The 19,600-nt window shown below is 32.7% G+C and overlaps 1 protein-coding gene across 12 annotated transcripts in view; it reads right to left on the bottom strand.

Annotated features, from left to right (window-relative positions):
* CEP126 (centrosomal protein 126) overlaps positions 1-19,429 on the bottom strand; it is a 107,616-nt gene extending 88,187 nt beyond the window's left edge. For all 12 annotated transcript variants that reach the window (XR_004233196.1, XR_004233197.1, XR_004233199.1 and 9 more), the window contains exons 1-2: positions 19,172-19,429; positions 11,061-11,180 (exon numbers count right to left, since the gene is read on the bottom strand). Coding sequence is in view for 7 of the 12 variants with exons in the window: in XM_031961053.1 (XP_031816913.1) it covers positions 11,061-11,180; positions 19,172-19,284 (233 nt within the window). In the remaining 5 variants the exon portion in view is untranslated. The remainder of the gene's footprint in view (positions 1-11,060; positions 11,181-19,171) is intronic.
* Positions 19,430-19,600: the final 171 nt, after the last annotated feature.

The following is a 19,600-nucleotide window of genomic DNA, read 5'->3' as shown; positions in this document are numbered from 1 at the left end:
CTTCATCCAAGGTTAGATCCTGGGCCACCTTCTCTTCTTCCTAATTATTAACCTGGGGTCTGTGAACTTATAATTTTTTTTAGCTGTACTTAAGTATAATCAGATTCCTTTGTAATACTCTATATTTTATGAATTTAAGAATATTATTTTGTAAAGGGTTCTGTAGATTTTATCAGATAGTCAAAGAAGCCACTGACACACAAAAGATTCCTACTCCATAATTATCTATCTTGATAATCACATTAGCTGCCACTGGTTTAACTATTACCTCTATGCATTATATTATGAATATGACTTCCAAATCTATATATCCATTTCAAAATTTTTCCATAAGTTTCCATAAGAATTCCATAATTCACATTATGAATGACTTATTGGACCTTTCAAACTAAGTATCCCAGAACTTAAACTCAAGGTATCTAAAACTGAATACTCTCTTTCCCACTAAATTCTTTTTTCAAACTTTCCTATTTCTGCCAAAGAAATTACCTTCCTTCTAGTGTCCCAGGTTTATTATTTCAGCATTATACTGCACTCTTTACACTCACCAAACATATCAAGTTAAAAGTTTCCAAATTTTGCAGTTTCTATTTTTTACACAAATCTGACCCCTTTTATTTACACAGCTACCAGCTTAGTTTAGGTCCTCGTTATCTTTCAAGCTGGGATCACTTTATCAGCCTCTTAATTGTTCTACATTGCCTTAAGTTTTTCACCCACTTCAATTCATCCTGTATATTGCTGCCAAAATAATTTTTCTTCAGTGCAGACCTTACTTCCTGACTTCTCTACTCAATCAACTATAGTGACTTCTGATTGCCTCTAGGAGATAGGTCTCTGTGTGTATAATGTGTATTTGTGCATATATGTATATATATTTGTACACACACACACACACACACACACATACACACTGTTTAACTTTTAAAGCCCAACAAAGACCTTGACTCAATCTCTATTGCCAGCCTTATTATATATTCTTCTCCCACCTCTGTGTGTCTCGTGTGTCACTTAGAGCTGTCTACAGGGCCATTGCACTTGTTATCTTTCACGCCAACATATTATCCCCCTCTCACTACTTTAGACATTTCCTCTCCTTTAAGCAGCAATTCTGGCACCATAATCTCCATGAAACCTTTTCAGATTCCAGCTGTTAGCCCTCACCAACAATCTACCATATATTTAGCCACTTTGTACGTGTTTTTGTTTGTTAATTTTATATTTGTATTGCTTATATATTTTATATCTTCTTGCTATTACCCCTTAGAGGGAGTTAAGGATGTAGTACTGGTACTTAGGATAGATATGAAGATGGATGCATAAGTTTGAAAATCATCTTTCAAAGAAATGATGTTTGAACTAAAAAAAAAATTCATGGCCTCTATGGTTTTCCCTTTGAGTCATCCTACTTTTACAATGTTGCCAGATTAATATAGAATAATACAGGATTTTGAAAGTTGAAAAGGATATGAATAGTAATCTAGTTCAATTTATACTTCCAAGAATTATCTTGTGATATCTGACATAATATCTTGTGAATATATCTGACAAGTTATATTCTTGAAAACTCCTGAATTCCTAAAAGCAGAAAGAACAAAAAAAATTAGAGAATAAAGTTATTTTTCCTTAATTGTGTGTGCTCCAGGATTAAATTACATGTTAGGGCTTAAATACATTTGAGTAAGAGTATGAAAACCAACAATTAGAATCCATCAAATCTAAAGGGGCTCCAAGTTCAACTATGACTAAAGAAACCTGAAATTTTTACATCCATATATATATAATATATGTGTGTGTGTGTGTCATACAACAAAACACCAAAATTATGAATGGATAAATTTTTCTCTTAAAAGACTCTGAATGCTAAGCTTTATAGATGCAAGCTATAACAATCTCCTGAAACAAGATATAGTCAATCACTATTTCAAGTAGTGATAGTCTAAGGGCAAAGAATCTAATTTCTCAATTTCTGATTAAATTATTTTCTATTAGTTTTACTTAGCAATTTTCATATCAGTTTGCTTTTTAAAATATTCATACTGAAGCTGGGAACAATAAAAAGATGCTTTGTTCTGGCATTCGGAGTCACTTCATTGTCTAGCCCTACTTTATGTCTCATTATTGCCAAACATGAACCCAACTATTAAATGCAGGCTTTTCCTTTCTTTCCTATCTTTACAACTTTCTTCATACTATTTCCTTGCCTAGAATTCTTCCCTTTATATTTTCCATTATTTACCTGTACCGTCTAGGTGGTAATTATCAATATGTTTACTGCGTTTTTTTTCTTTGAAGTTCAAGGCAATTATTTCCATGGGTTCATAGCTGTCCTTTTTTTTTTCTGCTGTTATGGAAAATTAGTTACACCACATAATCATGGAGTTTAATAAGTTCAAAGCCCCCATATTAAGGCAGAAATATTTTCCCCCTAACCACTGAGCAAAGACTTTTATTTTTATTGTAGAGAATACGCTGAAAATAAAAATCTCCCCTCATAAACACATTTGCCTCTTTTATCCAGTCTTCTATAGTAAATATTCATTCAGAATTTAAAAAAAAATCAGCTTACCTTTTTTAAGAGTTGAAACTAATTACAAAAGTATAAATAGCAAGTAAATAAAAAAAGATTAAGTAATGCCATTTAACCAGACAGTAATAAGGTGAGAATCTGCTTGTTCTTCATCTCAAAGAAGACCATAATGTCAGGGAGGTTATGCTATGACATGCAAGCGAATTGGATTTAAGTGAGTGAGGGCTATGTAAAGCTACAGCTTCACTTTCTCCTCCAGAACCATTTGGATCCAATGCCAAGATACAGATTAAGATGACTGGAGTCATGGTTTTTCAAAATCTTCTTCAATTGGTAAAACTTGTAGCTATACATCCAGAAAAATTTACTAAATGCATAATGTGTTAAACATTAAATAAGAATAAAACAAAAAAAATAAACAGTCTTTTCACCTAGGAAGCTTCCAATCTAATAGAGAAAATGTTGCAATCTAAATCTCAAAAACATAACGAAATCCTATCTATTCTTCAATCTTTAGCTCAAGTTTCACACATTTTTAAAAATGTAAGCATTTTTAAAAGCTAATAACCTTATATCTATATTAATCTTCCCCAAGGAGTTTTTCTAAATAAGAAATTTTAAATTAGGGTATGTATTTATACACAAGTAAAAAGTAATATTTTAATTAAATTGTTTTTAAAATTTCACAATATTTTTGTCAACAATTTTTATGTCAACAATTTGAGAAATCTGATTTAATGGTCTTTGTTATCAATCTTAGCTTTCTTCATATCTGTTGTCAATAAAAATTTAAATTTAAAGACAAATTCAATAAAACCTAAAAATTAGTCCAAAACCTACTTGAGCTTTGTTTAAAAAAGGAAACAAGATTTTTTCCCCAGAAAAACATCATACTTTATTTTAGAAGTATTAAGTTTGTTAAAGAAAACTGTCAAACTATTTTATGTTCTATGAGATAGTGACAACTTTCAAGACATTAAATTCTTTCAGGAAATCAACATTCCATTAAATCTTTACTATTTAATGCATTATGCTGCTAAATTCTTAAAAATTCATATTCTTCTTCATAAAAATTTGATTCAACAAAAAATATCTGAATCCTAAAAGCTTCAAGTAAACACACCAGCGTAATTCAGTTTGTTCTTGGAATGCAAAAATAAAATTTGAAAAGCTTTTTTTGAAGAGGAGAATATACCAATGGGAAATGTATTATGTGGAATTTAAAAGTAATGTTTATGGCAAATATTCAGGTTGCTAGCAACTTTCTGGACAAAATATTGAAAATGTATTATTTTCAATTTTTAAAAATCTGACATCAATGAAAGAAACTGATTATATTTTGTGACTCTAGGAACCCAAAAATTATCATAGAGGATTATCTTCAACTCTTGTGCTGCCTTATTTTGATTGAGGAATTCCTCCCAGAACATCTATTTTGAGGAACTGCCCATGTGCATTTCCTTCTTCACCTGGCTCTTCTCTTGATGTTCCAATCTTCTCCACCATGTCCATTAAACCCTATTTCCCAGTCCTGCTATTCCATCTCCCTTTTATGTGTTGTCTTCCCCCATTAGAATATAAGATCTGTGAAAGTAAACACTGTCTTTTCCTTTTTTCTTTTATTTGTATTACCATCATTTAGCATAATGTACCTTGGATACATTAACTATATGACTCTGAATACTTAAGTCAGTTAACCTCTCCCTATATTTGAGTTTTATCTTCTGTAAATTGAGTTGGAGTTATGGATCTCTTAAGATCCTAAATTGATGATCCTGTCATCCTTTAACAAAAATAATTAAAGAGAAAGGGGAAAAAATCAAACAGTTCAGCAAGTTAACACATCAATACATGTATGTAGCCAACATGTAAATTGAATTTGATAGTATATGTTATATTCTATAATCATAGTGTCCCATATCACATTGAAGATAAGGAATTATATTTTTCTATCACTTCTTAGGGGATAAGCTTGTTTATAATTATAGAGTGTTAAGTATTTTTTTTTTTTTGGTTGTTGTTGCTGTTCTGTCCACTCACATTGTTATAGATGTTATAGGAGGTTTATTAAGTATATATTGTCATTTCTTAGATTACTTATCTCCCAGGGGTGGCAGATGCACATTAATTTAATTCCCAGCTTATTTGCTTAACAGTAATTCCTGATATCACATGGCTTGTCTTCTCAATGAGTAAGGGAAGAATAGGAGGGAAATGATGCAGAACTCAAATTTTTGTTTTATAAAAAAATGTTAAAAATAATAAATTTACTTTAAAAATAATTGTTCATTATAAACAAATAACTCTGCTAGGGAATGAGGAAAAAAGCTTGATAATAAGGGAGGATATGAAAAAAGTCAAGCGCAATACAAGGTAGAATTGCCAAGGGAAAAGAATACAGTATAAGAAAGTTTAACTCTGAAAATCCAAATTCTCTATCTATCTTTTATACAACAACTATTTTTTGGACTGGAGTTGTAATTTAACTACCAATAAGGAAACTACCTCTACCAAAATGAATGAATCAACAAGACTATATTAAGAGCCTACTATGTTCCAGGCATCAAGCTAAGTATGGGGATATAAAGATAAAAATGAAATAGAATCTTATGTATCAAGGGATGTATATATTCCAAAGAGGGAGACAAAATATCCATTTTATGTTTAACAGGGGAATATATACAGAATAGCTACAAAATGAAAAGAATGGAATGAAGAACACTTTTGACTGAGGAGATCCCTATGGCTTTAAATCTTGAAGGAAATTCCAAAAAATGGGAGATAAGGAAACCTTCCAGGCATGAAAGAAAGCCACTGTGTAGGGGGATGATGAAGAGCTTACGGTGAGGACAGAAAGAAGACTAGTTTCCTAGGGAAGTTAGAAGGTAAGCAACTTGGGCAGAGTCAAATAGCCAGTATGTGTCATTGTTAAATATGCTTTTGGAAAATCTCTGCTGCATAAAAAAATAGATAGGGGAGAGAACTGTGGCAGGGAGACCAATTAAGAAAGTAAAATCTGACAAAAGTCTGAATCATAATAGTAGTCACCTGAGCTCAGAGAAGGGGCAGACGGCATAGCAGAGATATTGTGGGAATATAAACAAAATATGGGGTGACAGGAGAGAGGAGTTAACAATTACTTTAAGACCTACAGACCAGATGGAGATGTCCAAAAGGTAGGTAGTTGGTAATGTTGGATTAGTACTCAGGGGATAGTCAAGGATTGGATAGTTAAATTTTGTAGTGATCCATATAAAAATGATAACTAAATCCATAAAAAGAGATGAGGTCATCAAGAGACTGCAAAAATAGAAAAAAGACTTAAGTGCTGGCTTTTGGGATACACTCAGAGTTAGGGGAGGAGACATGGATGATGATACAATAAAAAAAAAAGAAGAATGAGAAAGGGAGAACTCGGAAAATAGAGAATGAGGAAAGCAATATTGTAAATAACCCAGAGGAGAGAATATTCAAGAAGAGAGTGGTTAATAATATTAAAATATTGAAATAGAAAATTAACATTTTTTCTTTTAAGAGATTATGATTAACTTTGGAGAGAATAGTTTCAATTGAATGAGAAGACTGTAATTACAATTGCAAAAAGTTGAGAAGTAAATGAAAAGAGAACTAGTAGAGGCAATGAGAGTAGAAGAATTTTTCCTAAGAGTTTGGCTGTCAAAGGTAGGAAAGAAATAGGATAGTACTCCTTAAATGTCAAATGATAGGTTTTTTAAGGATAGAAGTACCCCAGATGTGCTTAAAATTTTTTTAAAGGAAAAGCTTGCAAGCCTGTGAAAAGAGATACATTTAAGAAATAGTTGGAGATCTTTAATATGTCACTATTACAATGATAGATACAACAGAAAGATAAATAAGAAAAAAAGCAATAGGAATGAATTAAATAAACTAAATCAGATATATGAGATTGATTATTGGGAACAACTAAGAATGTATATTTTTCCAAGTACTTATGAAATGTAATAACAGAATATTTTCAAAATAATGAAATATTTTAATTAATAAAATAAGTAACAAAATGCTTTAACCACCCTTATAAATACTATGAACTCCATCTTTTGGCTGAGGAAGAGCTTAATCTTAAAGATAAGTAAATATAGAAAATCAAAGATTTTATGTGCTACATTTAGAATTTATGCTATAGGTTTACATATATAATGTCATAATAAAGATATAAAATCAAATAGAAACTAAAAATGATTTATCAATGTATTATAATGCCAAAGGAAATAAGTAATCTTAAAAACTTAAGTAAAAATTTACAACATAAATATTATGTATCAAAAATTATGGGATGTAAAGAAGCAAATTTATAATACTGGATGTTTTTAGCTATAAATTAGAGAGGGGAATTTAATTCAGTCTATACTTAAATTTACAAAAGGGAGAAAGCAATCAAAAGAAATTGGAAAAAGATATGTAACCAAAATAACATCAGCAAATGAAAAAAAAAAAAGGCACAAAATTGTACTTCTGATGCTTACAACTTGTGGAACTCCAGGCAAGTCATTTAACTTTCCCACACCTTAGTCACCTCATTTATAAAATGAAGATGGCCTTTAAAATCCTTCCAGTTCTGTATCTGGAATCACATATAAATAAGCTCTTTGAGAAAAAGGATGCTTTATGTTTGCCTTTGTATCCCTAGTATCTATAGCATGTTCCTGGAAGTGCTTAATAAAAACTTGTTGACTAATTGCTTTGGTTTATACAAAATAAAACTAGGAATTGATTTCTTGAAAAAAAAATAAAATTAATAAATAGCAGGTCTAATGTCAAGAGTGTGAAAACAAAGCCATAAGGCAGGGGTGGGGAACATCTAACAGCAGGCCATATAAAGCCTGAGAAATGATTTGCGAAGGCAACCAAGTGATTTTGCAACCACAGACGATGATGAACTAAAAAGCTTGTTAAAACAATTTTCCATTGCTTGAGTTCTATGAGTTGCTAATTTGTATGATCTATGAATGATTTTATAAATATCCAAACAGTCCATAGAAGAAAAAAAGTTCTCTTTCCCTGCTCTAAAGGAAAGATTGCACCACAGGCAAAACATAGAAAAACATAAATACACTTGTATAATAATACATATAAGGACCTAAAAGAAATGGATGATTTAAAAAAAATTGTAAAATATCCAAATTAACAAAACAAATAGTGAATGGTGCCTTTATCTCATTATGATATAGAAGAGACCTATGTAAAGATAACTTAAAAACAATTATAATAAAAATCAAAAGTCAAGAGTTGGATGAAATGAATAAAGCAATAAAAGATTTCAAATTAATTTACATATGGATTCAACATTATAAAGCATAAAATGAAAACATAGAGAGGAAAATTAGTTTAGAATACAGAAGTCTGACCTTACTAATAGATGATTTTGTTTGAAGTTCAGCTTCTGTCACTTGTTGACTGCAATTATGGGCAAGTCATTTAGACTTCCAGTGCCCCAGGCATGATAAATTACAGATAAGGTGCTGAGTTAAAATAGTGAAGTAATTCTCATAATAAAAAAATTTCCATCAATGAAGTCACAGGTCGAGATTTCCTCCCTTTAACCTCATATCATGATAATCAAAATACAAAAACTTTACTTCATAGAATTGGATAATCTTAAGTAATTTTTTAAAAGTCTGGTTGGTAGTGGGAGGAAAAAGCACAGAGAAACAGGTGGATGGAACAGTTGAAAGTATCCTTCACAGAATACAGTGAAGAGATTTAATATTTGATGAGCCCATGTTTAAAAAACTAGAGAATGCAATCTCGTAAGAAAAAAATTGGAAAAAAGTAATTGCTTAATGAAACTTTTTTTAAATACCTCACATCCTATGCTAACATCCTTGAAATTAGAAGAAAAAAGAAAAATATATTAATCTCAGTTATGAAGAAAAGAAAATTATTGGAGACAATTTATTGATTCAATGACACAAAAATAATCAAAAGATTTTGCACAAAAAATTTTGTGAAGTAAAAAAATGAATTAAGAAAATGTTTCCAGAAAATATATTAAAATCAAAATCTAACATCTTGAATTTGCACAAAGTGATGTATATTCATAAAGCAATATATACTCCCTCAGTGGAAATATGTTTAAAGAACATGCACCAAAAGTGTTGGAAAGAAAAAATGCAAACTTTTAATAGCTACACGAAAGGATGTTCAAATTTCTTAGCAATCATGGAACTGCAAGTCAAGACAACCAAAAACAGTACTTCACATCCACTACATCAACAGACATGGCAAAAATGCTGAAACTGAATCCTATCAGTACTACAGGGGCATTTAATTAATTATTTCTAGGACTGTGGCTGGATACAAACTTTGAGGTCTATTGAAAGTATTTCATCTTCTTATCAAAGAAAAAAGCGACTTTAGTTACACAAAAGTGATCATAGGTACATGTTAAAGACGTATTAGAACTTATAATTCTTTGGGGTCACCTCTATGTCACTATGAGTATTTAAGACATTCATAGATTATGTGAGTCACTGACTTGATGTTTTAAAATTTTTATAAAGGTGCCATCCTGTAATATTTTATTTTAAATTATAATTATAAAAAGTTTTGAAACAAGATTTCACAATTGCAGATTCTTCTATGCAATGATTCATAATATTCCCCCATGAAAGATTCTCATGCATAGCTTTGACAATATGAGGAACACAGCAGTTTTATGGATAAAAATGATTACTATGGTAATAATCATGATTACATTAATATACATAATATTTACAGAATCAGCTGAAAATATGTGAACAAAATATAACAAAATCACAGAGTAAGAAAGGACCTTAGAGTTTAACTAATTTAGTCTCATTTTACAAATGAAACTGACATGCAAAGAAGGGAAATGACTTGTATAAGAAATAGGTTGTAGAAACAGGTTTTAAAAGTAGATCCTTCAACTTCAAAATCCAATGCTCCTTCTACTTCACTGTGATGTGGATCTCTCTATGTATATTTATACAAATGCATATATATATGAATAGTAAAAGGTTAATCAAAAAAGAGAACAAATGACATGCTCTATCTCCCTCTTTTCTTTAAAAACAAAGAGGAAAAGTACTAATGAAAAGACTTAAAGAAGTATAATTAATGGAACAAAAGAGTTAATGTTAAAAAATAATATAATAGAAAGAAAAATAGTAAATAATGTTATTTTTTTCCCAAGAGAAATTTGTGAGAGATGCATTTTGATGTTATTGATATGCTCTAATAGTCATGTATTAAAGTAAGTTGTAAAAGATAGGAAAAATAGCAACAGTTTTTTTTAAGGGTCTATAACAAGCTAGTCCTAAAAAACAGCCAAAAAAGTATTGCTAGAAAAGCTGACAAATGTCAAGGAAATAAAAAAAAATACTGAGTTTCTGTACTTTATTTTGCTCTCTTTATTTTATACATAGGTATTAATCTATTTTAGATTTTTCATTCTTTTATATAAGATTTCCAATTCTTTTTGCAAATAACTTCCTGTTTATATCATTATTCAAATTATATATACATATATATACAAACTTTATTTTTAACTTTAAATTTATATATAACTTTAAAGACAGTAACATTATACATATACATAGTCCTCTCTCTCTATACATATATGTATATGTACTATTAGTCCAAAACAGTTAAGTCCATAAGATTGCTTGCAACTAGATTTGTTACATGCATGTGGAACCCTGAGCAAACACACAAAGTTCACAATTCAAACAGAAGCTTACATATTTATGAAACTACAATAAGGAGAGGAAAAGAAATAGTAACCTCACTGAAATGGGAATGTTGGAGAGGAGAAATCATGAATAATCAAGATGGCAAAAGTAGCATTCTTTTCCCTTGGGAACTGGTGAACTATGAAGATTATGCTTATCTATAAAGTCCTAGCTGCTAAGTGGTTTCCCATACTGGTACAGACTTATTGGTGGCCTGTCTTGACTCCCAAGGACATATAAGGAGTCCAGTTTGGCTGCACACAACATAGGTCAGTTTAGGGTGGGGTAGGGTTTCATCCTTGACATGTTCAAAGCCTTTACAAACTTTGGGTACAGTGTTTCTGGAAAATATGGCAACTTAAAAGGATAAGTTCAGAGGACCCCTAAATATTATGCATTTGCTTTCCTACACGGTTGAATGTGGGTGACACAAAAGCTATAAGTAAGTAATATGAATTGTCACAAAACCAGACATAAAAGATTACATAGTAAACTATTATTTAATCATAAAATGTTGTAAAAATAGGAAGGAAAACATTATTGTAAAAATTAAACATGAATAATTCAGTCTATTCGAAAAACAACTTATTACTTCCTTAAAATCTGTGAAGTAAAAAAAACAAAAAAAAACAAACAAAATACCTGAACAAAAAAAGAAAGCACTTTATTTGGAAGATGCAATATTATTTAGATCAATAAAACTTTCCTCACAGCTTTGTTTTTCAAGAACAAAAGGTTCAATCATCTAATAAAACCAGCAAAGCCTTTTTAAACTCTCAGCATAAACTGTAATTACTTACTTTCTTCTTCTGTTTGATTCAATACTATATTTACGTGCTCGACTTCGACATATTCTTTGTTCCTGCAGTAATTTTTGACGTTCTTCTTCTAGATTTTTTTCCAGATGGATCTTCATATTTCTAGTTATAGTGTTAAATTAAGGAAAAGTAGCTTATTTAAATTTCTATTCAAGAACAAATGCATATTCAACAAACATTTCATAAATACACAGAGTTTGAAGAGGAGCCAATCAGATTTGGAGAAAAAAGTCAGGTTTAGAAGAGATACAGAGTCCTGTCTTCATGAAGGAGAGAGTCTACAATCTTTAACAATGTCAATGAGGTCTGTATCATATGCAAATCTTTTTGAAAGACCTCTTAAATAACAATTGCTTTAGATGAAGCCAACAAGTTAGACTAATTTCTAATATATCCAATATATAAAATATATAATGATTAGTGTTATCAGCAAATATAACTACATGAAAAATTACTTCCAGGAAAACTCAGGAGATTTGAAGAAAGTATTTATTCTCATATAACAAATTTTAAAAAAATTATCATTAGATGGCACATCCAATAGAGCACAGGTCTTGAAGTCAAGAGGTCCCGAGTTCGAATCTAACTTCAGGCACTTAATATCTACAAGCTATGTGACTCTGGGCAAGTCCCTTAACCCCAATTGCCTTGCCAAAAGAAAATTTCATTAAAGTGATTAATTATAAAAGTTTACTTTTTATATGAAGCTTTCAGAATTCAATACATGTAGAATAAGATAAAAGAATAATAGCATAATAGAAAATAAAGTAGAAAATGAATTATTTCCAAAATTACTAAAATTATCAAAGGGGAATATAGTTACTTATAGATTCTCAGAGACTATCTATACTGGATAGATTTCATCTGTAAAATTTTAGACTATATGAGCTTACTAATTATTTCTTTGAACACTTTGAAATTTACTTTCCTGAAATATAGCATATACATGAGACTCTTCTTTCTATGACAAATTCTAATGAACTCATTTTCTCCAAGGTTCTCATGATTTCTATTTAAGTAACCAGTTCCTTCTTGATTAAATTCAGATCCTGAATAGCTTGCTATTCAGAATTGCTATTATTGTATCCTCTACTTTTAAAGAATTAAATTATCACTAAAGTAACTCGAGAATTTTTCAATTGCCTTTAGTTCTACTTTTGATCAAGAGTGTGCTTCATTAGATGTTTAGATAGTTGAATTCTCCCATCACTACCATATCATGAGTCCATGAGAGAGGTTTGTGATTTATTCCCTGGATTTCCATCTATTCACTATTTTTATTGAGCGGAATTGTATTATATTCCCATAACCGCCCTTTTTTTTCTCCACTAATCTTCATTCAAATGCAGTCTACCATTCAACATATACTTATTAAATGCCTATTATATGCAAAGTAGCAGAAGATCTAGAGAGAGGTGACCACAGAGATCAAAGACCAGAAACACAAGAAAGGACTTTGTTCCCTCTAGGATCACTACTCTGCCTCAGTCCCTGAGATGTCAACTATTAAGAGGCAATGGTAGAATCTCTTAGGCCAACAGCAGGTAATATTTAGTAGAGGCAGTGGATAGAAAGTAATTCCAAATTTCAAGATCCTGGACTCCAAGTGCCTAGATGCATCCATGAAGAAGCAGTGGTGAAGGCATGCTACAGTTATACATTCTTTCAGTTTAAAGTCTGATGAAGGAAACAATACTGTATAAAAGTTCCTGAAACTGAGTGTTCGGTAAGACAGGTAAGATTGGCACTGGAATTAGAAGAGAAGCAAAGAGAATACAGAGACGCAAATAATAGACTTTGCCTTTGATTACTTTCTTTATAACAAACAATGAAGTTTCTAGCCATGGTAACAGCACAAATGTTGACAGGTACTTCTAAGGTTAAAAGGCTTTGAGTATAGGTTCTGAAAGACTTTATGTATCAACTGAGAACAAGATTAGGAAAATTCAAGTTGATTTCAGTATGGCAATTTTTATTTTTGGCCACAATAACTCTTGAAATTCACCTGTCAAGTTTAGAGATTCTAAACCTCTTGAAGCCCTTTCAAGGCTTGGCTTGAGGCTTTCCTGACTCCTTCAGCTTACTGCCTCCTAGTGGTATATATTTGTATATATATATCTCATTTATTTACTACTTTGTGAATTCATAATAAAAAATAAGTTATGCAACGGCCTGCACTATCTCACCTTTATACTGGCATTCCCAGGACCAAGGACAGTGACTGACACATAGAAAGCCCACAGTATGTCGATCAACTGGAGTCTGATGTACTAGAGATTGTTCCATGAGTAGCAGCAACCCTGCTTAAATTATGGACACCTGCAAGCATAAGTGTTCACTAGACCTATTTTTTATGTTGTATATTCTTCATTAGAATGCAGGTTCCTTGAGGTTTCCTTTAAGAAAAAGGTCTAGCCAGATGCTTATGGTGACTTCTAGCATAATTGTACATTATGGCAAGAGAAAGTCCCTAACTTTGTGTGGGGACTAAGAACAGGTACTCAGTGGCAGGTGTGTTACTCATTTATGCAGTGCTAAGTCACAGATTTTTCTTGTATTATACATCATATCTAGGGGAATGGTTTAAGGCTAGGAAATCTCAGAAGCCCTAGGCTGTATACTGAAAGAATAGCAACCACAGAAGCAAGAAACAGCTTTGTGACTAGTTTTAGGAGTGAAACAATCACAAATCCAGCACACAGATCTGTCTGAAGCCTGCAAAATAATCAGGAAGTGAAGATCAAAGGGGAGCCTGCAGTTTGGTTACTCTGGACCTACAGCGCTTTCCAGATTGCTAGAGGTGGCTGAATCCAGAAGTTGTCTATTGCACCTCTAATGAAGGGTAAGCCCTCATTTGTGGTGCTCAGATTCAAACAAAGGTCAATAACTTGCAAAACTCAAGACCAGGAATACCACACTTAAGACTTCTAGATCAGACCACTCTGGGCACACTGAAAAACTTGCAGGTTCCTAGCCTAAGCTGTTTCCAAGTAATGCAGCCCTGAGAAAACACAACATAAAGATCCAAGAATACATTAAACGGGGTCAAAATGGCCTACCCAGTCTCTCCAGAAGTTAACAGAGCTTAATTTTAACATCAAATCCTTGGTTAGGAAAGAAGACTGGAAAAAAAGTAGCAAAGAAAAAAAAATCTGACCAGGAAGAAAAATTAAGGCAATGTGGAATTTCAAACACAAACCTAGAAAAAAAAAAAAGACTCTAAAATATCTAAAAACAACCAAAAAAAGGAAAAAATAGCTTGGATACAATTAGAATTCCTGGAAGTGATAAAAATGAGTTTTAAAAAATGATTTTCATGAATGAAAAATGTAGAGAAAACAAATGGAAAAGAAATGGGAGTTCTAGGATAAAAAAATGAAAAGAAAGAAGAGCTATAAAAGGAAGAGGTGGAAAGAGAAATATCAGTTTAGAAAATGAGGTACTACACCTTATCCAACCAAGAGAATCCTTGAAAATTAGAATGAGCCAAATAAAAGTAAATGCCACCAAGATCCAACAAAAAATATTTAACCAAAAAAAAAAAAAAAACAAACTGGGGGAAAATCTATGATAGGCATTTTTGAACAAAAACAACTGACCTAGAAATGAGATTGAGGAGAAATTTTTTTAGAATAATTGAACTACCGAAAGCCAAGACCAACAAAAGAACTTGGACACAATATTTTAGGAAATCATAAAAGAAAACTGTGTAGATTTCTTAGAACCAAAGAACAAAATGAAAAGAAAAAGAACCTACTGATTGCTTTCTTAAAGAAACTCTAAAAGGAACATTCCTTGGAACAATGCAATCAAAATGCTGAGCTTCTACGTCAAGGAAAAAAATAATACTGCAAGCAACTGGAAAGCAAGAATTTAAGCTACAAACAAGATCCATTTATTAGCCACTAGCAAAGATGAGTAGAGACTTTGAAAGATGATATATAAAGAAAGCAAAGGATATAGACCTACAATCAAGAATAACTCACCCAGCAAAATATCCTACAAGGGAAAAAAAAATGGATCTTTAATGAAATAGAGAAAATCTAAGTATTTCTGATGAAAAGACTGGAGCTTAGCAGAAATTGTAAAGTATAAACCTAGGAACCAAGAAAACCTTAAAAAAGGTAAATATGAGCAAAAAATTATAAAGGACTAAAGAAGGATGAGCTATTTATATGCTAATTTGGGGAGATATACATGAGTCTTCTCAGTCACCTGTCATCATCAAGGATCACAGAAAAGAGTATAATAAAATAAGGTATATGAGTATTTTAAAAATATTTTGATTATCTTAAAAGCAGACAGGAAATACAGAACGAAAGGAATATACACTAGGGGTTTAAAAGAGAAAGAAAGGAAGGAGGAAATTATCTCATATAATTATAGAGTGCAAGTAGAAGACTGGTCAAAGAAGTGAAGAAGAATAATGCAAACAAATGGAATACAGAAATACATTTCATTCAGTAGACAAATAGAAGAGAAAAGGGATAAGGGAGGGAGAAGAGTAAGAAAGAGGACAGATAATAGGAAGTTATAGTCCTAAGCAAACAAATTCTAACTATGGAGCATGGATACTGAAGAGGGATTTAAAAGGAAAGATAGAAAGTTAACTTATACCTGGGTTTTGGAAGAAAAAAAGTAGGGGAGAAGGAACAGATGGTACCAAATTAGAACACTGAAACTGATAACACTCCCCTCTAATCACTCTTTTCTTTTAAATAGGTAACAAAACCTTTGATCAACACAATGACTAGTAATGAATCCAAGGGCTTAGGATGAAACATAGGACCTTCCTCTTGAGTAGTGATGGAATCAAGTTGAAAATTAAGACATAAGTCTTTTTAGATATGACCGTTGTTTTGCTTGATTTACATGCATTTGTTGTTTAGATACTTCAATCATGTCCAACTACTTCTTCAGGGCCACATTTGAAGTTTTCTTAGCAAAGTTACTTAAGTATTTGCCATTTTCTTCTCCAGTTCATTTTATAGACTAGGAAACTGATATATAAAAAGGGCTAAGTGACTTGCCCAGGATCAAAAAAGTTATTGAGTGTTTGAGACTTTATTTAAATCCAGGTCTTCCTGACTCCAAGTCTCTCACTCCACTCTTACACCTAGATGCTTATACATATTTGTTACAAGTTTTTTTTTCTTTATTAATTTGGGGAGGAGAACTAGAAGGAAGGGGGAAAAAGTGGGTTTTTGTTTGTTTAAAAAAAGCTATTTAAAAAGAAAGCATAGATTTCGTACAGCTAGGAGAAGGGGAACAGATCACTAGAAAATAAATCTTTGTATAAGTTTTTCTGATAAACATATTTCTAAGACAAATAAGGAACTTATTAAAATGTATAAAATTAAGACCCATTTTCCAATTGATAAGTTCAAAAGATATTAAAGACTGTTTCCAAAGGAAGACATCTAATGCAAGCTAAAGCAACTTTGAGGTTCCACTTCACATTCTTCAGATTGGCAAAGTTGACAAAAAAAAAGGTAAAATAAAAAATATTCTGTGGGGAGGTTCCGTACATTCATGTACTGCTGATAGAATTATAATTGATCCTGGCATTCTGGAAATCAATTAAAATTACTAAATTGTGCATATCTTTTGATCCAGTGATATTGCTACTAATTCTAAACTTTAAAGAGAGTAAAGAAAAGGATATACATGTACAAAACTTTTTTGTGATAATTCTTGTAGGAACACTGAAATGTAAATTTATGGTACCCATAACTTGTGGAATGACTGAACAAATTGTTTTATTAATGTGATAGAACATCATTGAGTCATAAGAAATGATGCAAGAGATGGTTTCAGAGAAACCTTGCAAGTCTTGTGTCAACTCAGAGTAATTAGGACCAGGAAAACAATTTATATATACTGACAACATTGTAAAGATAAACAACTTTTTAAGACTTAGTACTGATCAGTGCAATGACCAACTATGATTCCAGAAGAGCAATAATGAATAACATTATCCTCTTAAAAGTGCAGAATGAGACATTTTTTAAACAGTAAATATGGCATTTGTTTTTGATTAACTATATATATTTCTTACAAGAGTTTTTTCTTTTCCTTTCATTTTTAATGACTGGGGTGTGTGGAGAGAAGTATTTAGGGAGAAAAATGTTAATTGAAAAAACAAAATTTTTAAAAAAGTATTGAGTGCTTTATGTTTATGAGTACATTATGTTTAGTCATATATAGTTATTTATATATACATATAGAAGGGTAAAAGGAAGCAAGTTTGCATTGTTAGAAAAAGAAAGAAGTTTACACTATTATTAAATTTAACTAATGCCTTTTCATTTATTTTTAGAATACTTATATAAAAATATACTATATTAAATATATCACATGAAATAATTACAAATTTCAGATACATATGTGTTATTCAAGTTTTAGATAAGAACCTTCATACTGAATGGCTTTCTCAAAATATTATATAAAAGTAGAAGTTTGGGAAACTGTTGTAGCTGATATTTGCCGCAGGGGAATTTGCAATTTAAAATAAATGATGGTAAATTTACTGCTGACTTGAATAATCAACTGCATTGCCAAGTCAAGACCCCTAGAGGGAGTCTCATTATTTCTGTGAAAGGGCTCTACTAGAATAACTGATTCCAATGTAAGAGGAGAAATGCACTTTTAACAATTTGCCTCTTTTACTTAATATTCTTTTAAGAAACTACTGTAAGGTGGGATGACTATAAAGGACAATGGAGAGAAAGCAGGGCCTTAATTTTTATTTTGCTTCCCTTTATCCCGAGAGAATGATTTTTGGATTATGAAGAACAGAATAAAAATGGCCAATAGGGTGATGGAACCCAGTTTATAAGCATAGTGCAAGCTACTCATCAGGTTTTTTTTTTTTAAGTTTTGATAAATATTTCATCAAAATTGGTTCCTTGTGATTCTATGTATTTTATTTTATGCATTTAAAAACATTCTTGTGAAAAGGGGTCCATAACCTTTCCCAATCTGGCAAGTAGAAGGCATCCAACAGCGGAGGTCTTCTGGAGATTGGGGGGATTCTTGTTCAGGTATGGTTTATACTAGGGCACCTCAGACGTGATCATAGCAGGAAGGTTTTAAGGTCAGAAAGACATGGGTTCAGGAATTGCCTCTGACAAACTATTGTATGACCATCCACCAAATTCCCAATGTCTCAGATAATTTTCTAAGATATAAATAAAAAGAAAGTTGCTACTATGCATCCTCGGAACTAATTTTCCAGCAGAAATACCAGAAGAAATTAAAGCCTGGGACAAATAAAAGTAATTGATACTTGTAAAAATACTACATAGCATCGCCATCATTTATCACTTTGAAAACCCAAGGTTTATCATAAATAATATCTTTTAAAGGAATAAGCATAGTTAATATTTTACTGTTTCCATACCACGCACATATTTACCAGAACACCATATTATGAAATGGTTAGTAAGTACGCATGTATGTTTCTATATTTTAATTCATTCATTCCCCCATGACTCTAAATTTCCACTTGTTTCAAGTAAATTACTCACTTTGTGAGTTACCCAAGTCTCTTGTACCTCTCTTTTGTCAAGGAGACAGTTTGTGGACATAGGGTGAAAAAAAATGAGCTCTGAAGAAATCTTTTCATCACATTTTGGTGAAAAAGTCAGGTGAAAGGAAATGTCACGTTGATAAAATTCGGTACTGGCATTACCTCTAGGCTTCAGTTATCAAGAGTTAAAAGATTCAGTCACCTTTGTGACACACAGAGGGGGGAGGAAACGCTAAGAAATGTGCTTCTGAGACTAAAGGATTTTAAAATGCACAAAAAAATGACAAAAACAAACAAACAAACCTCGGAATAAATGAGAATAAGGTAGCCCGGCAAAGGAAGAAGCTGCCTCAAAAACTAACTCGAGCATAGACCTTATTTTCAAGGACAGACTGGGCAACGACGGTCCCGAATCCGACATCAATGACACAAGCACAAGCAGCGGAGGTCGAGGTGGAGGGGAGGGGGCGCTAGGTCTTGGACATGATCGTCATTCATTCGGAACCCCAGAACTGCTTATCACCCATCACCCTTTCAGAAGCTGTTTGCCAAGGAAGGATACTGATATAAGTTGTTCCCTTGGGTAAAGTTGCTTCTCCAGTGGGGGCCCGGGGAGCCAGGCGCGGTGCCCGATCCCCGGGGTGGGCTCCTGGCCCCAGACCGGCCCGTCAGCATCTCTCAGCCCAGAGCCGCCTCGACTCTCTGCTGACCCCCAGACGCTTCCCTCATGTCAGCTGCGCGGTGCCCTCCTCCCGCGTCCCCGCCCCCCGCCCTCACCCTCCCTGCCCCTCCCCTCCCTTCCTCTCCCCCACTCCCTAGATCCCCGAGGCCTCGAGTTACGAGTGCTGCAGGGTGGGCCGCGCCAGCCCCTGCTCCCGCGCAGCGATTCTGCAGGTGGTGTCAGCGGTGGCGGTGGCGATGACAGCGACTGCAGCAGCAGCGGCGGCGGCGACCCCGCCTGGCAGCGGCAGCAGCAGCAGCCCCGCCGACT

Source organism: Sarcophilus harrisii, chromosome 3 (assembly GCF_902635505.1).
Source record: "Sarcophilus harrisii chromosome 3, mSarHar1.11, whole genome shotgun sequence".
NCBI classification, from domain to species: domain Eukaryota; kingdom Metazoa; phylum Chordata; class Mammalia; order Dasyuromorphia; family Dasyuridae; genus Sarcophilus; species Sarcophilus harrisii.
The sequence above is the reverse complement of the archived record's forward strand: the minus strand, read 5'-3'. Positions and strand labels throughout refer to the sequence as shown.